General features: G+C 35.2%; 1 protein-coding gene across 2 annotated transcripts in view; it reads left to right on the top strand.

Moving 5' to 3' along the window:
• The window catches only part of SHOC2 (SHOC2 leucine rich repeat scaffold protein), a 93,504-nt gene that overhangs the window by 24,093 nt on the left and 43,160 nt on the right, over positions 1-26,251 (top strand). For both annotated transcript variants that reach the window (XM_055249312.2, XM_063626252.1), the window contains exon 2: positions 20,720-21,654. In XM_055249312.2, the coding sequence (XP_055105287.1) occupies positions 20,952-21,654 (703 nt within the window). In that variant the 5' untranslated portion in view covers positions 20,720-20,951. The remainder of the gene's footprint in view (positions 1-20,719; positions 21,655-26,251) is intronic.

The following is a 26,251-nucleotide window of genomic DNA, read 5'->3' as shown; positions in this document are numbered from 1 at the left end:
TCAGTTTTAACAGTCTGCATTCTCCTTTTCTTCTTGGCAACCCAGAATCTTTCTACCAACTCTTTTAGCACACGTCTTCCACCTATTATCATTTCAGATCCTCTTTTGCCCCAACTTTGCCCCATGTGGCTATGGATTGGATTTGATCTCACCAGTCTCCTCTTTCTTGCTCGTCTCAAAGGAAGACCTGCCTATTATCTCCCTGCTTTTTTGTTGTTATTGAAAAACTGAGAATGACAAAAACATACCTTGGAAAATTTATTATGAAATCTGAAATGTGACATGTTACAAAGTTCATAAGCTCCTTGTTCCATAGTATATTGTTATATTCCCATTCTTAGGATATTCTGTTGTGATACTATTTTCTGCTTTTTATTTTGAAGCTGGTACTTATCCAGGCCCTCTTATCATTTTGCCATTATCCAGTGGAAATCTATGGATCCTACCTTTATGTGTGCTCCTTCTGCCCACAGTGGAAAATGAAGATAATCCAGATCACAAATAAAAAGTATGTATCTTTGAGCCAAAAAAAAAAAAAAAAGCTGACTTAGAAGTGTTTAATAAGTCCAATATCTGGATTTCCTCAGGGACAGTTTCTGTTATTTGCTTTTCTTCCTGTGTATGGTTCATATTTTCTTGTTTCTTTGCCTATCTTATAATTTTTTGTTGAAAATTACATTTGGACATTTTAAATAATAAATGGGCTTTGAAATAATGTGGACATTCTAAATAATATAAAAATGTCCAAATAGTGGAGACTTAAAATAATTTGGCAACTATGAAAATCACATTTTGCCCTCTCTTCAGGGTTTGTTGGAGTACTTGTAGTTGTTTCTTCATTTAATTACTTCTGTGAATTAATTCTGCAAACTCTATTTGATGTGGGTGACTACCTCAGTAGATAATTCAGTCTCTAGTTGGTTAGCTTAGTTGTTGCTAATGACTGGACAAAGATTTCTTTACATGCCTGGAACCAGTAAATCTCCTAGTCTTTGCCAGAGGATTTTCTGTATATGTGTTGGGGCATGCCTTCAACACTCAGCTGGGTAGTTGGCAACTCTGCCTTGTCCTTATGTCCTGCTTGTGCAGAGCTTCAAAGCTTAGGGCCTTTTCAGGTCTTCCTTGAGCATGCACACAGCCTTAGGCATGTGTATGACCTTCTAGATTCTCAGTAATATGTCAGAGCTTTTCAAAGTCTCTTGCGGATATTTCATTCTCAGCTTTTCCTTTTAAGATTTAAGTCTGTTGCTCCAACTGTTATTCACTGCCTCAAGTAGATATGGTATAAAACACTTCTCTGTAATTTTTTTCAGTGAATATCTCCCTGGGGAAAAGGCGTTTTGCATTGTGCAAGCTCTGAGTCAGGTCACATACGGTCAGCATTGCACATAGGGTCTTCCTGGAAACAAGACCGGTCAAGTAATAATTTGGGGAGATTGAAGCTTTGAATGAGCTACAACTCTTGCTGCTTTTTAGCGTAGCTTCTAGAGTGCCCTCGGAATGTGAGCTGTCATTTCTTCGAGACTGCTGTGGATCTGGAGAGCAAGGGATGGGACTAGGGCAAGTTAAAAAGTTAGAAAGCTCATCATTCTTACTGAGATTAAGCTTTTTAAAAATAAATGCAACTTGGATGAAAGCTTTTTATTAATTTTTAGAGTTCTGATAAAGTTGATTCTATTTTCCAGTTTTCTTAGTGCTTTTGTGGAAGAGAGAATTTTTAGAGTTGCTTACTCTGCTGTTTTCTGTGGTGTCGCCTCCACTTGGGCTTTGGCATCCCACACTGACAGACCTCCATGTTTGACTCTCCCTATCACCACCCCAACCCCACTCAGACTCTGACTCTCCATGCTAGGCTTACCCTCTGTGTGAATACCTTTTCACCTTGCTCGAAGTCTTAACTGTTCATGATGTACAGCCTCCCCCTTAACCATCAAGCCTATCATGTAGAAATCTTCCTCACTCTCATAGACTCCAGTATCACACCCTGATTCATCACTACCTGTGGATGTTCTTCTCACCCCCAATCAAGTTCTGATTCTCTATGTTGAGCTATCTTCCTATGAGCATACCCACCCTATCCCAATTGGCCTCTTAAACATCTTGTGGGTTACCATCATATGTCAGTGTTCATCTCTTCCTGTTCTGACTGATACCCTACACAGAACTACATCTTTGTGGGATTGTCCTTTTCATCCTACTCAGGCCCTGAGTAGGATTTTTTAATCAAATAAAAATCCCTTAAGTTTGAATAGTATAATCATGATATCACTCAGTGAAATCCTTGATATCTTATTATTGTAGTGGTAACTTCTGATGGGTATGGGAATGACATAATTCTATACCATGTCTTCTTTATTTTTCATTTTAGGTTTACTGAGATAACAGATATTTTGAAGCTGATCATTTATATTTCTTAAAGAAGAAATTTATTCTAAAAAATTATATCTAGATACATTAATTTGTTGTTTTATTCATGTAACCATGTCTTGGGCATCTAGTATTGGCCAGGTTTTAGGCTGTGAATATACAGCTGCAAACCAAATAGTCAGAAGCCCCTGCTTTCACAGATTTCACATTCATAGAGGAGAGGGAGATGATAGACAAAATAAATAAGTAAATATATTTTGTCAGGTAGTAAATGTTATGAAGAAAAATAAAGCAGTGTAAAAAGAATAGGAAAGAGACATTTCTGTTTTATATGTAGATCGAGAATGAGATATTTGAGCAGGGAACAAACAATGTGGATATTTGAGAGAAAGGGCTGTATGTATGCAGATGGAATAGCTAGAACAAAGACCTAATGTGTGAGCATGTAGATCTGCATTCAAAGAAAAGCAAGATTAATATGAATGGAATGCAAGTACCTAGCGGGGAGAGTTGGAGAAAAGCTAGAGAAGTGTAGGGGCTAGATCATGTGGAGTCTTAGAGGTTGGAGTAAGGGCTTGCCTTTTATTTTGAAAGATGGATGGCATCAGATTTTTTAAGCAAGGGAGTGACTTCATCATATTTAAAAGTTAAATAGGAAGAGTGATGTTAGTAAACTGTCAGAATAGTAGTTTTCAGCATTTGTTTCTTCACAGAAACATTTCGAATAACCACTCATGGACAAAAATACCTTCACAAGAGCTAAGTATTCCAAATGATAGATTGTAGCACCTGGTTGTAGCATAGATACAACAAATGATGCATTGAAGAGGGTAGGAACTACAGTTGCACATTAATTGTTTCACCCCTTCCCAAGCCTGTGCAGCACAGTGTGGAGAAAGATGCCCTCCAAGTGGAGGAAGGAGAGTCAAGTGAGCCCCTAACTTTACTGTGAACCCCAGCACTAGAACCACCTCAGTGAACCCCAGTGCCAGGCTGGCAGCCATGGACCCAGGCACCAGGCCAGATCCCACAGAACCAGTCTCCAGACCCATCCTTGTGGACCCAGTAACTGAGGCTAGCCTACTGGAGAAGTCAAGCAGCAAGCCTGCTCGTGGACTGTGCCAGCTATGCTGTGTGGAATCTCTGGACAGGCTGACTGGTAAAGGGCTTCCTATGTTAAAGCTCCTCTTTAAAGACTGGAGAGGTGCCTACTTCTTCAAATATGCAGACACCAGTGCAAGTCCATAAGGGTCTCAAATGATCAGGGAAATGTGACACCATCAAAGGAACAAAATAAATTTGTTGATAAATATATAATCTAAAAAGATATAAATTGTGTCCTTAATAATGTAAACTTGGAGAGGGTGTGGAGAAGTTAGAGTTTTTGTATGTAATTGAAATTAAATTTTTATCAGTGTAACAACAGACTATTATAACTACAAGATGCCTTATATACATTGTGTGGAGAAAAACCCCTGTAAAGACACAAAAGATAAAGAGAAAGCAAATAACTACCAAAAAAAAAAAAAAAAAAAATCAAATCTCAAAGGAAAACATTAAGAGAAGATGAAAGAAGTAGAGGAGCTACAAGATAGTCAGAAAACAACAAAATGATGATGGTAAGTCTTTATCCACAATTACTTTAAATGTAAATGGATTAAGTTCTCTAATCAAAAGGCAGAGTTTTTTAAAGTATTTTTTTTTAAAAGATCCTACAGTATTATGCCTAAAAGAGATTCATTTTAGCATTAAGGACACACACAGGCTGAAAATGAAGAAATGGAAAAAGATATTTCACACAAATGGTAACCAGAAGAGAATAGAGGTGGCTATATTTACGTAAGATAAAATAGACTTCAAATCAAAAACTGTCGTAAGAGACAAAATCATTATACAATGATAAAGAAGGCAATTCATCAAGAAGATATAATAGTTGTAAATATATATACACTTAACATCAGAGCACCAAAATATTTTTTATAATGAGAAAGCCAAGATTCTAAAATCTTAACAGAAATGATAAGAACAATAGATAGTAATATAATAATAGGGACTTCTGTACCCCTGCTTTAGCAATAGATAGATTAGCCAGACAGAAAATCAATAAAGAAATAACAGACTTGAACAACATTTTAGGCCAAATGGACATAACAGACATATACAGAGCATTCCATCGAACAGTAGCAGAATATACACTCTTTTTAAGTGCACGTGCAACATTCTTTTAAGATACATTAGGTCATAAAACAAGTGTTAAGAGATTTGAGAAGATTGAAATTCTATCAAGTATTTTTTGTAAGCATAAGAGTATGAAACTAGAAATCAATAACACCAGGAGGAAAACTGGAAAATTTACAAATATGTGGAAATTAACACATTCCTGAACAACCAGTGGATCAAAGAAAAAGGGACATTGAAAAGGTATCTCGAGACAAGAGACAGTGGAAACACAACATAGCAAAACTTATGTGAAGCAGCAAAAGCAGTTTTCAGAGGGAATTTTATGGTGATAAATGCTTACATTAAGGAAAAAAGAAGATGATCAAATGAACAACCTTACTTTGTATCTCAAAGGACTAGAACAAGCTTGTCCAGCCTGTGGGCCACATGCAGCCCAGGATGGCTTTGAATGTGACCCAATACAAACTTGTAAACTTTCTAACTTTCTTAAAACATTATGAGAGATTTTTTCATTGTTTTTTTTTTCCCCCAGCTCATCAGCTGGCGTTAGTGTTAGTGTAATTTACGTGTGGCCCAAGACAATCCTTCTTCCAGTGTGGCCCAAAGAAGTCAAAAGATTGGAAACCTTGTACTAGAATCCAAACCAGACATAAAGTTATTAGAAGGAAAGGAATAATAAAGATCAGAGCAGAAATAAATAGGGACTAGAACAACTATAGAAGAGATAATGAAACCAAGAGTTGGTTTTGTGAAAAGAAACTGAATTGACAAATCTTTAGCTAGACTATGCAAAAAAAGGACTCAATTAAAATTACAAATGAAAGAGGAGCCATTACAGCTGATACAACAAAAATACAAATGAGATAAGAGACTACAATGAATAACTATACACAAACAGATGGATAGCCTAGAAGAAATGGAAATTTTTTTCTAGAAGCGTAGAGTCTACCAATCATGAAGAAATAGAAAATCCAGTCACACCCAGTGACTGTAAGGAGACTGAATCAGTAATCAAGAACCTCCCAAAAAAGAAAAGCCTTGGACCTAAAGGCTCCACTCGTGAATTCCAACAAACCTTTAAAGAAGACATAGCACAAGTCCTAAAACTCTTCCAAAACCTTAGAGGAGGGAATACTTCCAAACTCATTTTACAAGTCTGATGTTACTGTGATACCAAAGCCAAACAAGGACACTAAAAGAAAAAAAAAAAAATACAGGTCAATATCTCTGATGAATGTAGATGCAGAAATCCTCAACAAAATACTACTAAACTGAATTCAGCAACACATTAAAAGGTTCATACACAGTGAGCAAGTGGGATTTATCCCAGGGATGCAAGGATGGTTCAGCATATGCAAGAACCAATAAATGATACACCACATTAACAGAATGAAGGACAGAAATTGTGTGATCTCTCAATAGATACAGAAAAAACATTTGACAAGATTATCATTTTGTGATAAAAGCTCAACAAATTAGGGATAGAAGGTATGTATCTCAATACTGTAAAGGTTATATAAGCCCCCAGGTAGCTGGAAGCTTGTCCTCTTAAGATCAGGAAGAAGACAGGGATTTCTTCTCTCATCACTTCTAGTTAATAAAGTACTGTACATCTGAATCAAAGCAGTTAGACCTGAAAAAGAGATAAAAGATGTGGAAATCAATAAGGAAAAAGGAAAATTGTCTTTCTGTAGATAACATGACCTTATATGTAGGAAACCCTAAGGACTCCACCAAAAATGTTAGAATTAATAAATGAATTCAGTAAAGTTGCAAAATATAAAATTAACGGACAAAAACCAGTTGTGTTTCCATAATCTAACAATGAATAAGAAGTTAAGAAAACAATCCCCTGTATAGTAGCGTAAAAATAAAAAGGAATGAATGTAACAAAGGAGGTGAATGATCTACACAGAAATCGATAAAACATTGATGAAAGAAATTGAAGAAGACACATAAATGGAAAGATATCCTGTTCTTAAATTTGAAGAATTAATATTATTAAAATGTCCATACTACCCAAAGCAATCTGTATATTCGATACAATAGCTATCAAAATTCCAATGATATTTTACACAGAAATAGAAAAAGCATTTCTAAAATTTGTATGTAACCACAAAAGACTCCGAGCAGCCATAGCAAGAACAATTGTGGAAGCATCATACTACCCGATGCCTCCACGATTGTTCAAAATATACCACAAACCTAGTAATCCAAACAATGTGGTACTGGCATAAAACCAGAGATAAAGACCAGTAGAACAGAACAGAAAGCTTATACCATGTGTACAATCAGTTGATCTTTAACAAAGATGTCAAGAACACACAATGGAGATGGGATAGTTTTTTCAGTAAATAGTGTTGGAAAAACTGAATATCCATATGCAGAAGCATGAGCATAAAAATTGCATTCCTGTACTATATATAAAAACATGAAAATAATTACACCATATACAAAAATCAACTCAAAATAGATTAAAGACTTAAAGAGCTAAAACTGTAAAATTACTAGAAGAAAACAAAGGGAAAAGTTTCTTGACATTGATCGGGGCAGTGATTTTTTTTGGATATGACCCCAAAAGCATAGGGAATAAAAGCGAAAATAGAGAAATGGTATTGCATCAACTGAATAAACTTCGGCACAGCAAAGGAAACGATCAACAGAGTGAAAAATAATTGACAGAATAGGAGAAAATATTTGCAAACCATACATTTGATAAAGGCTTAATATCCAAAATATATTTAAGAACTCAATGATACAAAAACAACCCAATTTTTTAAGATGGACAAAGGACTTGCATGGATGGTCTTCAAAAGACAACATAAAGTGTACATCAGGTTTGTGAAAAAAATGCTCAACATCATTAATCATCAGGGAAATGCAAAAACCACAATGAGATGTCACCTCACACCTGTTAGATGTCACCTCATACCTATTATCCAAAAGACAATAATAAGACTGTAAGTTGGCGAGGATATAGAGAGAATAGAACTCTCTTACACTGTTGTAAATTGGTACAGCCACGTACTGAAAAATAGTATGGAGTTTCATAAAAAAATTAAAAAGAACTACCACATACGATCCATCAATCTCATTTCTTTGACTTCTTGTTATATATCTAGAGGAAATGAAATTATTATATTGTGAGATGTCTGCATTCCCATGTTCATTGCAGCATTGTTTAAAATAACCAAGATATGAAATCAACCTATGTCTTCATTGATGGAGGAATACATACAGAAAATGTGACATTCAGCCTTCAAATCTAGGAAATCCTGATATTGGTGACATGATCTGATCTTGGCCCACTGCGACCTCTGCCTCCCAGGTTCAAGCGATCCTCCCACCTCAGCCTCCCAAGTAACTAGGATTGTAGCCATGTCTGGCTAATTTTTCTATATTTTTGGTAGAGGTGGGATTTTACCATGTTGGCCAAGCTGGTCTTGAACTCCTGACTTCAAGTGATCTGCCCACCTCAGGCTCTTAAATTACTGGGATTACAGGTGTGAGCCACCACCCCTGGCCTAATAATGTCTTTTCAATTGATTAAAACTTATAGGCACAGGGCTGTTGTTATTTTTGATTTAGAACAGACTTAAGAGGTCATCTGTAGATTGTTACAGACAATGAAACTACTAGTTTCTCTTAAATATTGCCCTCTTTCACACTAGTTAACGTTAATTTTTTGCCTTTTTACGTTTTGTTTTTTTCAGCTTTTAATAAAGCAGTATTTTAAGTGATTTTTTCCAGTTACATTTTTAAAATATAGACTTCACTTTTAGATAAATTTTAGGTTCATAGCAAAATTGAGTTGGAAGTACAGAGTTCCTATATATTCCCTTTTTCACCCTGCAAGCGAAGTCTTCCCTGCCATCACCGTCTTGCATCAGAGTAAGCACATTCATTATTATTGATGAACTTGCATTAACATATTATCACGGAAAGTGCATAGTTTACATTGGGTTTTTTACTGTTGCAGGTTCAATGGATTTTGACAAATGTGTAATGACATATAACTATCACTATAGTATCATAGGGAGTTGCTTTACTGCCCTAAATTCCTGTGTTCCACCTATTCATGCCTCACTTCCCCAACCCCTAGCAATCACTGATTTTTTTTTAAGTTCCAGGATACATGTGCAGAATGTGCAGGTTTGTTACATGGGTATACATGTGCCATCATGGTTTGCTGCACTGATCAACCCGTCATCTAGGTTTTGAGCCCTGGCTGCATTAGGTGTTTGTCTTAATGTCCTCCCTCCCCTTGCCCCGCACCTCGTAACAGGCCCTGGTGTGTGTTGTTCCCCTCCCTGTGTCCACGTGTTCTCATTGTTCAGTTCCCACTTACGAGTGAGAACATGCAATGTTTGTTTTTTTGTGCCTCTGTTAGTTTGTTGAAGATGATGGCTTCCAGCTTCATCCATGTTCCTGCAAAGGACATGAGCTCATTCTTTTTTGTGGCTGCATAGTATTCCATGGTATATATGTACCACATTTGTTTATCCAATTTGTCATTGATGGGCATTTGGGTTGGTTCCATGTCTTTGCTATTGTAAATAGTGCTGCAATAAACATATGTGTGCATGTGTCTTTATTTTAGAATGATTTATACTCCTTTGGCTATATACCCAGTAATGAGATTGCTGGGTCAAATGGCATTTCTGGTTCTAGATCCTTGAGGAATCGCCACACTGTCTTCCCCAATGGTTGAACTAATTTACATTCCCACCAGCAGTTTAAACGTGTTCCTATTTCTTCACAGCCTCGCCAGAGTCTGTTGTTTCCTGACTTTTTAATAATCACCATTCTGACTGGCGTGAGATGGTGTCTCATTGTAGTTTTGATTTGCATTTCTCTAATGATCAGAATCACTCATCTTTTTATTTTCTTCATGGTTTTATCTTTGCCAGAAAGTCTCATAGTTGGAATCATACAGTATGTATTCTCTGCAGATTGGCGTCTTTCATTTAGAAATGTGCATTTAAAATTCTTTTGTGTCTTTTTGTGGCTTGATAGCTCATTTCACTTTAGCACTTATTAATATTGTATTTTATGATGTACCACAGTTCATTCACCCATTGAAAGACATCTTGGTTGCCTCTAAGTTTGGGCAATTTTAAAGCTGCCATAAACATCTGTGTACAAGTTTTTCTGTGAACATAGTTTTCATCTCATTGGGTAATACCAAGGAACATAATTGACGGATTGTATAACTTGTGTGTAGTTACAGTAAATCTTTGATATATATATATATATATATATACACACACACACACACACGTGTATATATATATTTTGATAGGTTTGATGTATATATATATTTAAACCTACCATCTTATGCCACATATTTGATGGATTGGGGGAAATAGAAAAGGAAATATACTTTAAAAATGGATATCTGGTGATACCTCTTCTATAGTATAAAAAGGAAAATTTTTAATTATATATAATTATTACTTTTTAATATATTTAACCTAAGTGAAGTCATCTATCTTGGTTCATTTTATTTTCTAATTTGGCTTGTCTATAAGCACTGATTTAGTTTTCGTTGACCAAAAATTTGTTGAAAAATTACATTTTTCTCAATAATTTATATTCAGAAAAAGCTACTGTTTGCCTCTTTTTAAGGAAAAAAAGTCCATTGTTTTTGTGTATAATTTGTTAATGTTTATATTCCAATTTAGTGTTCACAGTATATACTATTAAGTTAAAATATTTACTTATATTAATATTAAATATTACAAATTTAATTTCCTTTTTACTAAAAGATATTGTCCTAGAATAGAAACCGAAATATTTGAATGAATTACATGTTTTATTTTCTGATACTACATTTTTTTAACATGAGAGGGGCAGCATGGTTAGGGTGGCAGGGGTATATTGACTATGAATCAGAAGACTTGGTTATCTAGAATCATCTCATTCACTACCTAGTTATACGATAAATGTTTATGTTAGCATCAAAATAAAGGGGTAGTATCAGCTAGCTACTTTGCAGCAGATTCTCAAGTCACTTTGAAATTAAAGTTTAAATGTTTTGTTATTTTAATATAGGTCCTAATGAACTACTGTAAAACAGGCACTGATATGGATGCTAACAATATATTTGTGAACAAGACAGACAAGGTCCCTTATCTTATGGAAGGAAGTCTTACAGAGCTTACATTCTTGCAGGGAAATGGGATGTATCATAAGCAAATAAGTGAAAGAGTAAAGTAATTTCATATACTAATAAATATTATGAAGAAAATAAAACAGGGTAGATGGTCAGAGAAGGCTTTATTTAAGAGGTGAAGCTTGAGGTGAGTCCTAAATATTAATAAAAGAGTCAGCCATGCGAAGATTGGGGAAGAACATTCCAGGCAGAGGAAACAGACAAGGGCTTGAGGTAGGAAAGAAATTGATGTTTTCAAGGAACAGTAAGAGCAGTGTGACTGGGGAATAGTAAGCCAATGAGAGATTGGTAAGAGATAAGATTGAAGAGACAGGCAGGGAAACCTTTTCCTAAAATATGTTAATTTTGAGATTTAATGGGGCAACTCTAAGATGTCTTTTCTTTACCTAGTATTTGAAAAATTAGCCATTTCTGGTCCTCTGTAACATTTTGTGCTGCATACAGTGGAAAGCCATTAGTGAATTTGAGCAGAAGAGTAATATGAACTGTTTGGATAAAAAGTGCTTTGTTCACTTTTTGGAGAATGGATTTAAAGTATGTGGGAATCAGCAGGCCAAGATGGGAGACAAGGTAGTTCAAGAAAGAGACGATGAGAGCTTGGAGTACGGTGAAGGCAATGAATGTGGAGAGTAGACGATTTGTGATTCATTTTGACTAAAGTCCACCATATTTGCCAAAGGTTTGGATATGGGAAATTAAGGAAGGAGGAATAGGAATAACTCTTAAGTTTCTTAAGTTTCTTGCTTAACTGAATGTTGTCTTTTACTGAAATGGAGCAGTTTGGGATAAAGATCCGATTTTGGAAGGAAATCAAGTCTGATGCAAATGAGGTAGGAGGTTTTTAGTGAGATTGGGGGGAAAATCTATTGATTATCTCAGTTCAGTTTAAAAGACATTTATTGAGGTCTCTGTATGCAGAGTTTTGTGTAGACTCATTAACTGCTGACTTAATAAATTCACACTTGCGATATCATGTGTGGGACATCTGTTAACCTGTAGTGTGAAAGGGAACTTCAGGGGGGACATAGAATCTTTTAACCAAGAAATACATAATGTGACTTTATGTCATTGCTCTGTTTTCTATAATTTTTGTTTCAACCAAAATATTATAATTTCTTTTTTACTAAAGCACATTGTTCTAGAGTAGAAATTGAAATATGAGACTTAATTACATGTTTTATTTTCTGATATTACAATGTTCTTTCAACACTGAACAAAGTTCCTGTTCTCATCGAAGAGTTAGGAGGAAGGAAGGGTATAAAGACATAAGGAACAATTAAGCAAATAAAATAATTTTAGATAATTTAAAGGTCATTGTCATCAAAATTGGAAGAAATGACAGAGTTGTAAATGATGGAAACTTTATTAAAATATATGCTTTTTAAGTACATGGGTCACACAACCCAAATATATGGCTATGTGTGGGTAGCACATGCACCGACACATGTAGAGAATTAAAGTATAGACTTTGCAGAGTCACCTGTAATAGCTTCCTCTGCTATCTGTATGTGCCTAATTGCCTGAAATGACTCCTGTGGATCCAACAGGTTTTTTACATTTCACGTCTGTTTTTTTTTTTTTTTTTTGAGACGGAGTTTCGCTCTTGTCACCCAGGCTGGAGTGCAATGGTGCTCACCGCACTCTGCCTGGAGTGCCTGGAGTCTCGGCTCACTGCAACCTCCGCCTCCCGGGTTCAAGTGATTCTCCTGCTCAGTCTCCTGAGTAGCTGGGATTACAGGTGCACGCCAGCACACCTGGCTAATTTTTTTGGTATTATTAGTAGAGACTGGGTTTCACCATGTTGGCCAGGCTGGTCTCAAACTCCTGACTATATTTCATACCTTAAGACCACTCCGCTTCTTTGGATATAACTGCTTGCAATTCTGCTGCTTTGCCTAATGTCCTGTGATACTTTGCTGCTTTTTAAAAAACCTTTGTTTTTCACAGCAGTGCTTCTTGTGCTTCTTGTCCTAAAATATGTTGAAATTGTGGAATAAAAAGTTTAAGACTTTTCCAGTTTGAAAACTGTTCTTACATGTTAAAAAATGATAGTCTTATATAAAATGAATGTTTTAAATCTTACATTTATCTTGATCTGCTTGGGTTTAGATTGTCTGCTTTCGTTACCTTATATAATCATTATGTATTTCATGTTTATGAGAAATGAAAGAAAAAATAAATGATTGGGCCCTAGGAAAAATCCTTTTTTTTTTTTTTTAGTAACAAAGTATTCCTTTTAATGTTTCTTTTAATATATTGCCAGTGAAATATCTCGTAAGTAGTTTCTTCTTATAAGAAAGTTAGATATATTTGTAGCCTCTTTAATTGAAAGAAAAGGTTTTAGTTGACCTGCAGAATTAGACATCAGGGTACCTTTTCTGGTGAACCTGGAGCTTTGTTCAGAGATCAAGAAAACAAGCTCTTTATTGGACATTTGCCCTAATCATTAACTTGATAGGTATTTTCTTTCTATAATTTGCTGATCTTTGTATTTAAGTTTGGAAATAGCAATATTAATAAATGGGTACCTTTGGTTGTAGTATTGTTCCATGCTTTCATGCCATTTAAATGGTTCGAGATAAAATATGTTATTGTAGTCAGCAAGATTGGTTAGAATAGTGCCCTGAATATCAATAGCTCTGTATTCTAGTTTCAGCAACTCAGTGACTCCAATATGTGCTTGAGTAAATCAGCTCATTTCTTTACTTCTCAAATTCTTAGGACTGTTGTGATTGAAAGCTTATTGCTTTGTTTTGCCATAATTTACTATCTTTTTAGCTTTTTAATGCTCGTCTGTTATAATGACTCTTTGACTTAATTGAACATCGTTTTTTACCTGGTGTGTATAATGCCGCATGTGTATGTTTGTAGATAAATGTAAATTCTCCTGCAGGAAGAATATCAGATTCTTAATCAGTAAGACCCCCCACCCCCTACACACAATTTCCAAGTCACTCTTCCAGTTCCTTGATCACTCCCTTTTCCTCTAATTATCTAAGAAACTAATGGCTTATTAGGTTCACTTTTTTCTCCTTACCAGCCCAAACTGTACTGTCTGGTCCCTTATTTTTCTACCACACTTGCCCTGTGAATCCCTTCAACTTTAAATTAATTTAGGAATACAATTTGGATTGCCAAATACAGTTTTGGAGATGGATGCCACTACAAATTAATGATACCAAAATTTATCAGACTCAGCAATTTTATTTATCTCTGGTCTATGTCCTCATCCATTCCTTTTTACTTCTTTCATCAACCCCTTAGCAAAGTTTGCCTTTCTTGTTCTCAACAAATTAATTTGCTTCTGTTTCACCAAACAAATATGATTCTGTATGTAACTGGAGATGATAATCCCACTTAACTCTCTCTTATTCCTCCACCCTTCAAACAAACTTGTCTGTAGCTGAATCCATTCTCATTTTTTAACTGTAAGGAAAAAAGATCCTTCTTCTCTAAGGCTAAGTTTTCTGCCAGTATGCTATGTATTTTTGACTACTCCTTCCTTCTAAAATTTAAATAGATGAATTGGCTGCTGCTTTGACAATACCCTTTCCTAGTTTATGTGTACTTCTATTTCTCTTTGAGGCCTTTCTCTTCCATCCATTTCTTTTTTTTTTTTTTTTAGACGGAGTCTTGCTCCGTTGCCAGGCTGGAGTGCAGTGGTGCGATCTTGGCTCACTGCAACCTCTGCCTCCCGGTTCAAGCGATTCTTCTGCCTCAGCCTCCTGCGTAGCTGGGACTACAGGTGTGCACCACCACGCCCAGCTAATTTCTGTATTTTTAGTAGAGACGGGGTTTCACCATGTTGGCCAGGATGGTCTCGATCTCCTGACCTTGTGATCTGTCTGCCTCGGCCTCCCAAGATGCTGGGATTACAGGCGTGAGCCACTGCACTTGGCCCATCCATGCATTTCTAAATATTTATCTTCCCCAGAGTACCAGTATCGTCTTCTGCATGCATTTTGTGGATAGTCTCATCTGAAACCTTTGCCGTTGACACCAAAGCTGTATCTTTATTTCTAGCCCAGACCTCCTTCCTCTATTCTAAAATCACATTTTCAAGTGTGGACTAGATTAGAATCTCAGTATAAATTTGTTCAAAATTTTACTAATTTTCTTTTTTCTGTGTTCCCTGTCTTGAATAATCATGCTGCCTCCACCTGATTTAAGCCGGCAACTCAGACATTAACCCTGAATCCCTTCCTTCTCCCTACTCCTGTTCATCCCCAACTGCTTTCTGTCTCTAGAATTATTCCTATATTTTCCTAGTACCTTTGTAGTTTAAACCAATTGTTCTCAAGTACATCAGACCTAATATCCCATTTATGCAACATTCTGTAACACTTCCTTACTCTTCTAAAATGATAGTAACCTACATTATTTTTAAAAATCTATGTAATTTCTTAAAGGAGATATATCAGAAAAATATTGTACATTTTATATGTTATGTAAATGCTTAGGCACAATGATATTATAAAAAAATGAAGAATGTATTATGCATTTTATGTTTCAGTATTTAAGTGTTCAGACACAATGCCAGAAAGCAATGAAGAGCAAAAGTTTGTACATATGTCCTCATGAATGTGGTTGTTAGAAGTGCAAACTGATACAGACATGTTATATTTGTGACTCGGATACCAAGATCAGTATGAGTATCAGTGATCATCAGAAATAACAAATAAGTCTTAAAGAATAGTGCAAAAATATTGCAGTTTTTGTGTAAAATGGAATTAGATTCTAGGTGCTCAAAATTATAAACAGGTATTTCACCTAGTTATATATCTGATAGGTATTCGAAGGTTGTACAGTATGCAAGGATAGTTCTCATCTCCAGACCTGGCCCATTAAATGCCAGTAGCATTTCTCTAAACATTGAGACAACCTAAAGTGAACCTACAAAATTCCAAAGTACTGTAGCTAAAAATAGTTAGATTGTACCTTTATCATGTTTGGCATGGACTGTTGCAGTGGCTTCCAAATTTGGCTCTACGTAGAATCACCTGGAAAACTCTTTAAACATATAGCTTACTGTTCCCTACCACAGATATTTATTTTGTTAGCATTCTTGGATTAGGGGTTAGGATTTCTAAGCTCGCCAGATGATTCTTGCTGAAAATGTCTGGCAATGATTGAACATTAGGGAATTCTTGCTGAAAATGTCTGGCACTGATTAAACACGAAATTATTATTGCTTTTTAAATTTTCTGGCTTCCTTCTGAAGTCCTGACTGTTTACAATCATTGTAAACATTGTCAGGTAAATTTTGTTAAAATATGACTGTAATCATAGCCTCTTCTCCTTCAGGGATCCTTTATTGGCTTTTTATATTTACTCTTGGCAGCCCCTAAGAGTACACTGCTGAAACATTAGAGTTGAAAGAATCATGATGTCTGCATGATAAAGTCCAAATTACTAAATTTGAATAACCAGCCTTTCCAAATTTGGCAGCCTACATTTTTTACTTCTTGTGTCCAATTTGCATAAAAATATAGTTCCTGAAAGGAATGATTTAAAACCTGACACTGACTTATGACAGGGCTTGGGAAACTATGGCCTGATGGCCAAATCCAGTTTGAGGTCTGTTTCTGGTAAAGTTTTATTGAAACACAGCCACTCTTACTCATTTGCATATTGTCTACTTTTATGCTAAACTGACAGAATTGAGTACCTGCAGCAGAAAGCAGTCTGTCTTGCAAAGCCTCAAGTATTTAATATCGGGCCCTTTACAGAAAAAGTTTGCTCACCCTTGACTTAGAAGCTATTAGAAGCCTAAATGAATTGTAATCACCACCCTCATATAATCATGATTTGGATGTTTTATCTCTGAAATCCAACATGGGATGGGGAAAGAATATATCTGGGCTTTTGAGTCCTGACCAGGCTGACCTGGTTTTGAATTTTTCCTTAGTTACTTGGTAGGTATCTGACTTTGGTGCCTCAGTTTTCTCATCTGTAAATTGGGACTAGAGGAATTCTTCTACTTAGGAATTTGAAATTCAGAGTTTTCATAATTTGGAATATAGTTATATACCAGAGAAAAATGGTATCAACTCAGAGCTCCACTAAGTTTGTACTTTTTATTTGGTTTTGTTTTTGAGGACTCTCTCTCTGTCGCCCAGGCTGGAGTGCAGCGGCCCAATCTCAGCTCACTGCAACCACTGCCTCTTTGGTTCAAGCGACTCTCCTGCTTCAGCCTCCCGACTAGCTGGGATTACAGGTGCCCGCCACCACGCCCGGCTAATTTTTGTATTTTTTAGTAGAGACGGTGTTTCACCATGTTGGTCAGGCTGGTCTCGAACTCCTGACCTTAAGCGATGCGCCTGCCTCAGCCTCCCAAAGTGCTAGGATTACAGACGTGAACCACCACGCCTGGCCAAATTTTTAGTGTTTTTGTTTGGGGTCACTAATGGTTAAGTGTATTCAAGGGAGCTAACATGTCAAGTGCTTCATATGTGGTAGTTATTAGGTGGAGGTGAATAAAAGAGTCCTCGGGGGTAGTAAAGATCCCAGTATAAAAACCTCCTTGCCAGCCTCAGCTTAATTATTGATGCAATTTTATGCTTTTATCACTAGATTTCAAGCATTTTGAGACTGGGTACTGCATATTCTATTACCTAAGTGAGTACAAGATTCAAATTGTGTGCAAATATAGCCTTCCCCCAAAACATAGTGGAGTTGAAGTGATTAAAAAACAACTATGAAATAAATAACTTATTTCCAAGAAACATGAAAGATTAATCTCAGTATGTCTTTTTTTTTTTGAGACGGAGTCTCGCTCTGTCACCCAGGCTGGAGTGCATGGCGCAGTCTCTGCTCACTGCAAGCTCCGCCTCCCAGGTTCATGCCATTCTCCTGCCTCAGCCTCTCTGAGTAGCTGGGACTACAGGCGCCCGCCACCACGCCCGGCTAATTTTTTGTATTTTTAGTAGAGACGGGGTTTCACTGTGGTCTCGATCTCCTGACCTCGTGATCCGCCCACCTCGGCCTCCCAAAGTGCTGGGATTACAAGCGTGAGCCACCGCGCCCGGCCAATATGTCTTCTTATCTAAAACATTTGACAGTGTCATCTGATTCAGGTCTGAACTAGATCCAGAACTTAATTTTTGACTGTCAGATAATTTGTTAGTTCTCTTGGCCAAAAATATTTTTACTGGATGTGAAAAATTTTTAGTTAATAGCTAAGTCTGGCTGGTTAGTTAATTCCCTTAAGTAAAGGATAGTGATTTTGTCAAGGTCAAAAGCTTTATTCTCTGACTAATTATATTTCTTATGAGCTATTGTTGAACTATATATATCAGCAAATCTCATTAGGTACAAGAGCTACAGGATGAGTTTGTGGGTCACTAGTTCAAATTCATCACCACTGCAGTAAACCCATCAGACAGTTCAAGTATCAGTCTGAATTTCAGATACAGTGGATAGTATTATGGATTATGGGAAGTCCTTTTAGATTTCAATGGGAACTTTATTAATAACTTATATTTTCATTAATACAGTTTCTTTCTTGACCCACCCATTACCTTCAACCTTCATTGTTTTTTAATTATATTTGAAAAATATAATATTAAATATACTGGTGTTCAGATCTTACATTTGGTCGTATCATGTATTTCCCAAACTTGATAAGCTTTTGCTGAGGCATTTATTTTTATAAAATACCTAGACCCCCTCTCCCTAAAATTTTGATTCAGTGATTTGTGATGGAGCCTGGGAATTTGTATTTTTAAACAAATATGTCAGGTCATGTATTTTCTTTTTTCGTTTTTATCATTAGAAAAGTTTACTTTACAAAAAATTAGCTGGGCGCAGTGGCGGGCGCCTGTAGTCCCAGCTACTCGGGAGGCTGAGGTGGGAGAATGGCGTGAACCCGGGAGGCGGAGCTTGCAGTGAGCCGAGATTGCGCCACTGCACTCCAGCCTGGGCGACAGAGCGAGACTCCGTCTCAAAAAAAAAAAAAAAGAAAAGTTTACTTTTTATTTCTTTCCAAGTTTTCTTACCTTTTAATAGGGATAGTTTCATTCTATCCTCTGTACTTAATATATGTGATTTTACACCTTATATATCTCATTTGATCCTTATATAGGAGATGTCCTTCTAAATTTAGGATATATATATCTTGCTAAATAGAAACTTGATTTCCAGAAACTTGATATAATGACATTTCTTAAATACAAATTGATAAGCAATGCCTGTAACCCTTTAGCTATGCATACTTTCCATTATTCACAGTTGTATGGTTTTAGTAAATGTACTTTCATATTGGCTTATCAGCATTATTTTCTGAATCAGTATCTCTAGAGTTTTTCTTACTCTCTCTCCATTGTAGTGCAAAATAATTTTTTTCTTTTTTTTGAAAGGGGTGAGTAGTAATAGAGCTCTCTTGGTGTGCTAGCAAATAATGAAATATTTGTTTAATTGTAGAATCTTATATACCAGTAAAGTTCATACTGTGCAGTTTCAAATTTACAGATTATTCATCCTCTACCCGAGTTCCTGTTATTTCTGCACATTTGACCATTTGCTTCAGCAAAGTGATACATTTTCAGTGTCCTGTGCGAACTAAGCTCCACTCCCTATTCTAGGCAAAACTTTCTTTTTCATGCCACCCATCCGTAATGCTTTGCCACCTCTCCTTTACTTGCTTGAACACAACCCATTATCCAGGACTAGTTAGCCTAAGTCCTGTATGCTTTTCTCAACCATTCTCACTGATACAAATTTTCTCAAAAGTCCTATAGCATATGCCACTTGCCTAAGGATTTAATAATATACTGTCTTATCAATTACTTGCTATATGTGAGTGTTTTGGCTGTCTAATTAAACTACAAGCTTGTATATAGAGTGGGGTTCACATCCTGTAAAAATAAATTATTAGCAGAATCCTTAGCACTTAACATTATCACATCCTTTTGGTAGTCTGACAAAATCCTAATAACTGTTTTAACCTCTTAAGCTAGTCAGGTAAGAAGTTACTTTATCTTTAATCCCCAGTACCAAATAATTACCAGTTAGTTAAATAGAGTCAACAATAGAGTCACAAAATAAGAATTACTAATTTTAAATTTCAAAATGTTTAAGGAGGACTGATTCCTTCCATAAATATTTTACTAATCTTTTTGTCCTTTGCCAATCTTTTCGGCCTGTCATTTTACCAGCAGACTTTCTGCTTTTAAGAACCCTGTGACATTGATCTTTCTCACTTTTTCAGTCCCTAGAATATACACATCATTGGACATTGCCCTTTGTCACTGGTTTTCAAAGGTGATCCCCAGATCTACCTCCATCAGAATCATGTAGAGTGCTTATTAAAGTACAGATTATTAATGCCCCTTTCCCTCAACTGTGCTGTGTTTCATACATATTTCACTTTGTTCATTTTTTTTCTTTTGCCAGACTGCTCTCCCTTTTGTCATCACCACCATTGAAATCCTTTCTGTTATCTAAAGCTATCTGCCAATTAATTGTAGATAGAACTGTTTTAGTGTAGTGGGTTAGGAACATAGGCTGTGAGCACATATTACTTAATTTGGAATGTTGACTCCGTCATGTTTCCAAGATCTCAAAGTTAGTTACTTAAAAATATTTCTGTGCTTTAGTGTTTCTTTGTATAAAATGGGGATAACAATGTATCCCATAGGGCTGTTGTATGTGTTACATTAATACATGTGAATTCCTCAGAATAATGCCTCAGAAAGCACTTAATAAATATTAAGCTTATTGTTGTGGTTTCTTGCACTTTTTAGCTCTTGCAAAATTTTCTACTAAAGTAACTTACATTCTTACCTCTTCCTATTAGATTGCAAGTTTCTTGAAGGTAGAGCCAGCCTTATTAAGCTGTGTAGTTTTAAATGGATTTTTACATATAAAGGATGTTCATAAATATTTAAGAATGAAATCATAGGAAAATGGCAAACTCTAATAATATTGTTTTTCAGAGCCTATTTACTTAATATAAATTATCTAAAGTAATTTAATACTCTCTATATTATATTTCAGGAACTAATGAATCATTGATTGACCAGCACTGTTTTACCAGTTGGAATGAATGACCAGAAATGGGCATAGCGCTTTTAGATCCAACATGTAACAGATGGATGTTACTCCATGCTGATTACTTCTTCAAGCCAGTACTTTTTTGATTGTGTAGGATCTTTGTCTCTTCATCTTTGAATTCAATTACTGGAAAATAAAAGGAGTTCATGTAGTTTTTGTCCAGGCTTGAGTCACCATGAGTAGTAGTTTAGGAAAAGAAAAAGACTCTAAAGAAAAAGATCCCAAAGTACCAACAGCCAAGGAAAGAGAAAAGGAGGCAAAAGCCTCTGGAGGTTTTGGGAAGGAGAGCAAAGAAAAAGAACCTAAGACCAAAGGGAAAGATGCCAAAGATGGAAAGAAGGACTCCAGTGCTGCCCAACCAGGGGTGGCATTTTCAGTTGACAATACGATCAAACGGCCAAACCCAGCACCTGGGACTAGAAAAAAATCCAGCAATGCAGAGGTGATTAAAGAGCTCAACAAATGCCGGGAAGAGAATTCAATGCGTTTGGACTTATCCAAGAGATCTATACACATATTGCCATCATCAATCAAAGAGTTGACTCAATTAACAGAACTTTATTTATACAGTAACAAATTGCAGTCCCTCCCAGCAGAGGTGGGATGTTTAGTAAATCTCATGACACTGGCTCTAAGTGAAAATTCACTTACCAGTTTGCCTGACTCTCTTGATAACTTGAAGAAGCTGCGGATGCTTGATTTACGGCATAATAAACTGAGAGAAATTCCTTCAGTGGTGTATAGGCTGGATTCTCTCACCACTCTTTACCTTCGCTTTAATCGTATAACTACTGTGGAAAAGGACATCAAAAACTTGTCAAAACTCAGCATGCTTAGCATTCGAGAGAACAAAATTAAACAACTACCTGCTGAAATTGGTAAGAGGCCTTGGATTATTATTATTTGTAGTATTTGTTATGCTAAATAATTGAGTGCTTTTTGATATCAAAAAAATGCCTGATACTTGCCTAAAAACAGCTTATTTTTAAATTACAACTTTTTTATGGTTTACTTTATTCCATTTTCAGCACTGTTAATAGTACACGGCTTGAAATTGTTTCATAGACTTAAAAAGTGAGTTAGAAAATAGATATAATTAGATCTTTCCCACACAAACCTAATCTTTAACTTTCATTGGAGAATAAGTAAATTTAAAGAAGAAAAGATGTTTGCCTAATTTTCAAGTTGTTACTACCTGTTTTTAAACTATCTGTTGATACAATTTTATTAGATATAGGAAAACTACATTTTCTCATTCTGTGACTTTTCCATCTTTATCTGAAAGATGTTTAAATTCACATCACTTTCTACCTAATTTACCACAAAAGTTTGACAAATCAGAGCCTTACAAAAGAGGAGTGTCATAAGAAAATAGAAAAAAATTTTTTTTTTGCGTCTTGAAAGTACTTACATGTTTATTAAAAATAACACAAGAATTTAGAAGGGTAGAAGAAACGTCACCTGTAGTAAATGCAGCACTGTTAGCATTTTGGTAATTTTCATTCCAGTCTTTCACATAAAGCTAACTTGTACTAAAACAAAGAAAATGTTTTTTAAAGGCTGGTAGTAGGAGAAAAAAATAGGGAATATAAACGTGTGAACATGTCAGTAAAAAATTAAAAATTAGTTCTGGCATTTTTAAATTATGGAAAAACATTCTGAAACATTTGGAATATAGTAATCCATTGACATAAGTTTTGAAAAATTGATAAAGGTATTGCCTTTGTGGGCCCTTTTTATAAGATTTGTAAAAATTGTCATAAAATGTTGATTATGAAGCTTTTTAAAAGATGTTTTCTTTTTGTATTAAAGGCAATTTATTTTATTCTGAGAAAAAGATTATACTGTTGCTTTCAGCATTGGTCTTATAATGAGTGATAAACTTTCTGATTTTTAGGCTTTGCAGCTTTTCAAAGATATGATATTCTGTGGGTGTTTTAATATTTTGTTTAGTGTTGAAAAAAAGATGTGGTTTAAATTTTAGGTATGACTTGTTACATTTAACTAGACAATCCAAATATTAATTAAATTCTGGTTTATTGTGTTTAGAAAATTTATGATAGGTTTCTCAAGTAATGTACTGTAGAGTATGACTTACTCACGAGATATTAAAATATTCCCAGGAATTTCTGGGTGAAAATGTTCCATTCCATGTCTTCAGATAGGAATGTGGTTGTTGAATGACTTGTTTTAGTGTCATATTTAGTCAAAATTTGACCTGCATGTTATGGCTCATTGTGGAATAGAATTATAGGCAATTGGAGAAATAAATGCTGAATTTCTACATAGAAATATAAAAGTTATTTCCTGTCTTTGTTCTTGTTGTTTTGTGTGTGTGTTACACTCAGTCCTAAAAGTCTAGCTTCAATTCACAAGTCTCTAAGGACTTTTTCCATAGCAATGCTATCAAATTACCTAGGAATTAAGAACATACATATATGTTCTTCAGCATATAGATAGCATTTTTACTAAAAAGTGAATGTATCTTTTAAAATTGGCATATTTTAAGTAATTATGTGCTTATATTTGTGGCTACCTAATATTTTGACCTTTATTCCTAAATCGTAATTTTAAAAACAGCCATTGAATTTGTTAATGGGCTCCTTCCCATCACTAGTGACATTACTAAAGTTTGTGTTTTTGTAATTGCTGTACTTCTGTAAAAATGGTACTATCATAAATGTTGCTTATTTCATTCTAAGCAGGGCATCAGAAAGTAAACTGCTTTTAAAAGTATAATTTAATGTTTTTCATAAGAAATTATGATTTACAAAGTTTAACTTAGATACATCGATCTGGGGCAAACATGCAGAAGTCTGGGTCATCTGTTTATAGGGAACAAGAAAATAAAGGTTAGTAAAAATAACATCATAATAATAAGAATGGCTGTTGTTTGAGCACATGAATCATAATACTATACATTGTTCTGTCCGTGTATACTTTAAATATACTATCTTATATCCTTACAGTAACCCAATGAAATAGGTATTTTCCCCATGCTACTGAAGAAGGAACTGACACTGTAGAAAAATTAGGTAATTTACTGAAGATCATGCTTCTAGGTTGGCAGAGTCAGAATTTGAAATGTAAGTCTTGGTCTTTCCACTGTACTCTCCCCACAATCTAGAAAAGTGGGTACCACCCCCATAGATTTTGATGGTAGGTCCAGGGTCTGTACTTTTGAAGAGCAGCCTGCGTTATTTTATGTGCAACTGCAGTTGAAAGTCATTGCACAAGATTGCGGGGGAGGATTGGGTTTAACAGTTTAATTATAATATAATTCACATACCATACAATTTACACATTAAAAATAAACAATTCAGTGGTTTTTAGAATATTCAGATTTATGTAAGCATCAGAGATAATGTTAGAACATTTTTAATACCTCCAAAAGAAACTCTGAACCCTTAAGCAATCACTCCTAATTTCTCCTAACTCATTAACCCTAGGCAAACACTAATCTTACTTTCTGTCTCTATAGATTAGTGTTTTCTGGATGTTTCCTATAAACAGAATCATATAATATGTGGTCTCTTATGACAGGTTTCTTTTAATCTGCATATTTTCAAGTCTCATCAAGGTTGTAGCATGTATCAGTACTTCATTCCTTTTTATTGCTGAATAATATTTCATTATATGAGTATACCACATTTTATTTATCCATTTATCAGTTGTCAGACATTTGGGTTGTTTGTGCTTTCTGACTGTTATGAGTATAGTTCTGTATTTGTGTACAAGTTTTTGTGTGGACATTTGTTTTCACTTCTCTTGAGTATATACCTAGTAGAATTGTTGAGTCATATGATAACTCTATGTTTAACCTTTTTGAGGGACTACTAGTCTGTTTTCCAAAGGGACTGCAACATTTTACATTCCCTCCAGCAGTGTTTGAGGGTTTCAATTTCTCTGCATCCTCAGTGTCCTTGTTATTATCTGTCTTTTCTTATTATAACCATTCTATGGTGTGAATTGGTATCTCATTGTAGTTTTGATTTGCAGTTTCCTGATCACTATGTATTTGTTTTTAATTCTTGAGAGCTATCTTTTATTATAACAGAAAGACAGAAATAGTTATTTTCTGTGATGTAGATCTTGCTTTAATGGGTTTTTAATTTAAAAGAAGTTCTGAGCTCCTTGGAGAATGTTTATAAAATAAGACCTGTGCTCAATGATCAAGTAAAATGGAAATTTGACATTTTTTTAAGTGTTAAACACCTTTAATATAATTTGACTTACTGCAGAAACCCATAACAGGGAATTTTTAATTCAAAATATATGCTAATTATAATTTTGTTAAACTTTCATTTATGCATATTAGAGCTACATTATTTATAAATATATATTAAATTTATATTATATTAGATGCTTATTCTTCATTGTTTGAATAAATATATCACTTTAAATCATGCCATCCAGTTTGTATTCATCAGTATATTTGAGGAATATAAGTTTTTAGCTGGGCACTGTGACTCACACCTCAAATCCCAACTACTGGGAAGACTGAGGCAGGAGGATCCTTGAGCCCAGGAGTTGGCTGGGCAGTCAGCTATGATTGTGCCACCGCACTTCAGCCTGGGCAACAGAGCTAGACCCTATCTCTAAAAAATAAAAATAATTTTTTTTAAAATTAGGAGTTTTCGAAATAGAGCCTACTACTTAGTTTAAATAATATAATTAGAATTTAACCAGTACACAAGGTTGGGCTATGCTGTTGCCTTGATAAGAAAAAAATACCAAAATTAGAACATTTATCCTTTTAAGCATTAATGGCATTTTTATTAATGTAATGTGATTTCATACCAGTGATACGTACTCACATGGGTAAAGATTGGCAGAAAACAGTAAAAAGATACTGGAACAGACTGTTCAGAGCCAGAGATAATATATCAGAAAGTAGCTAAGAAAACTTTTCATTTGGTAATGTTCATTTACGTTTCTTCTTTTGTATGTTAAGGCATAGACAAAGTAAATGTCCCCTCTTTTTGGGTTAAGTAGACAAATTGAAACCTTAGTTATTGCTTTCTTTTATAGATCAATGTTCCGTTCTTCCTGTCATTCCTTCTTTCTCCATTTCTAATCTTGAAAAAGACTCTTCACTCTACACAAAGACAGTCAAGAACCCATATTTTCAGAGGGACAACAGGAAATAAGCACTTTTTTACCTCTTTTCCCAACTGATTGGTTCCTTTGAGTTTCCTGTTAAAAGATGTGCTTTTGTATATTCTCTGTTTATGAGTGGATTAGAGTAGGGGCCACCAGATAGACAGTTTGTATAATGAATCTATTCAGGCAGCTCTAGACAGTGAAGTTGTAAAGGATTTTGTTTTTCTGGGAAGGAAATTGTTGCTCATTGAAACCAGATATAAACTTCATTTTGTATTTTGCTAATATTCCTGTGATTTCTTTTCTCTCTGAATTGTGTGTTTAGGATTTCTTCTCTTTCTTTAAAGTTTCCCTTATTTATTATTCTTTATA

Source organism: Symphalangus syndactylus, chromosome 2 (genome assembly GCF_028878055.3).
Source record: "Symphalangus syndactylus isolate Jambi chromosome 2, NHGRI_mSymSyn1-v2.1_pri, whole genome shotgun sequence".
Classification (NCBI taxonomy): Eukaryota; Metazoa; Chordata; class Mammalia; order Primates; family Hylobatidae; genus Symphalangus; species Symphalangus syndactylus.
Note: the sequence above shows the minus strand (reverse complement) of the source record. Positions and strands in the feature narration are given on the sequence as shown.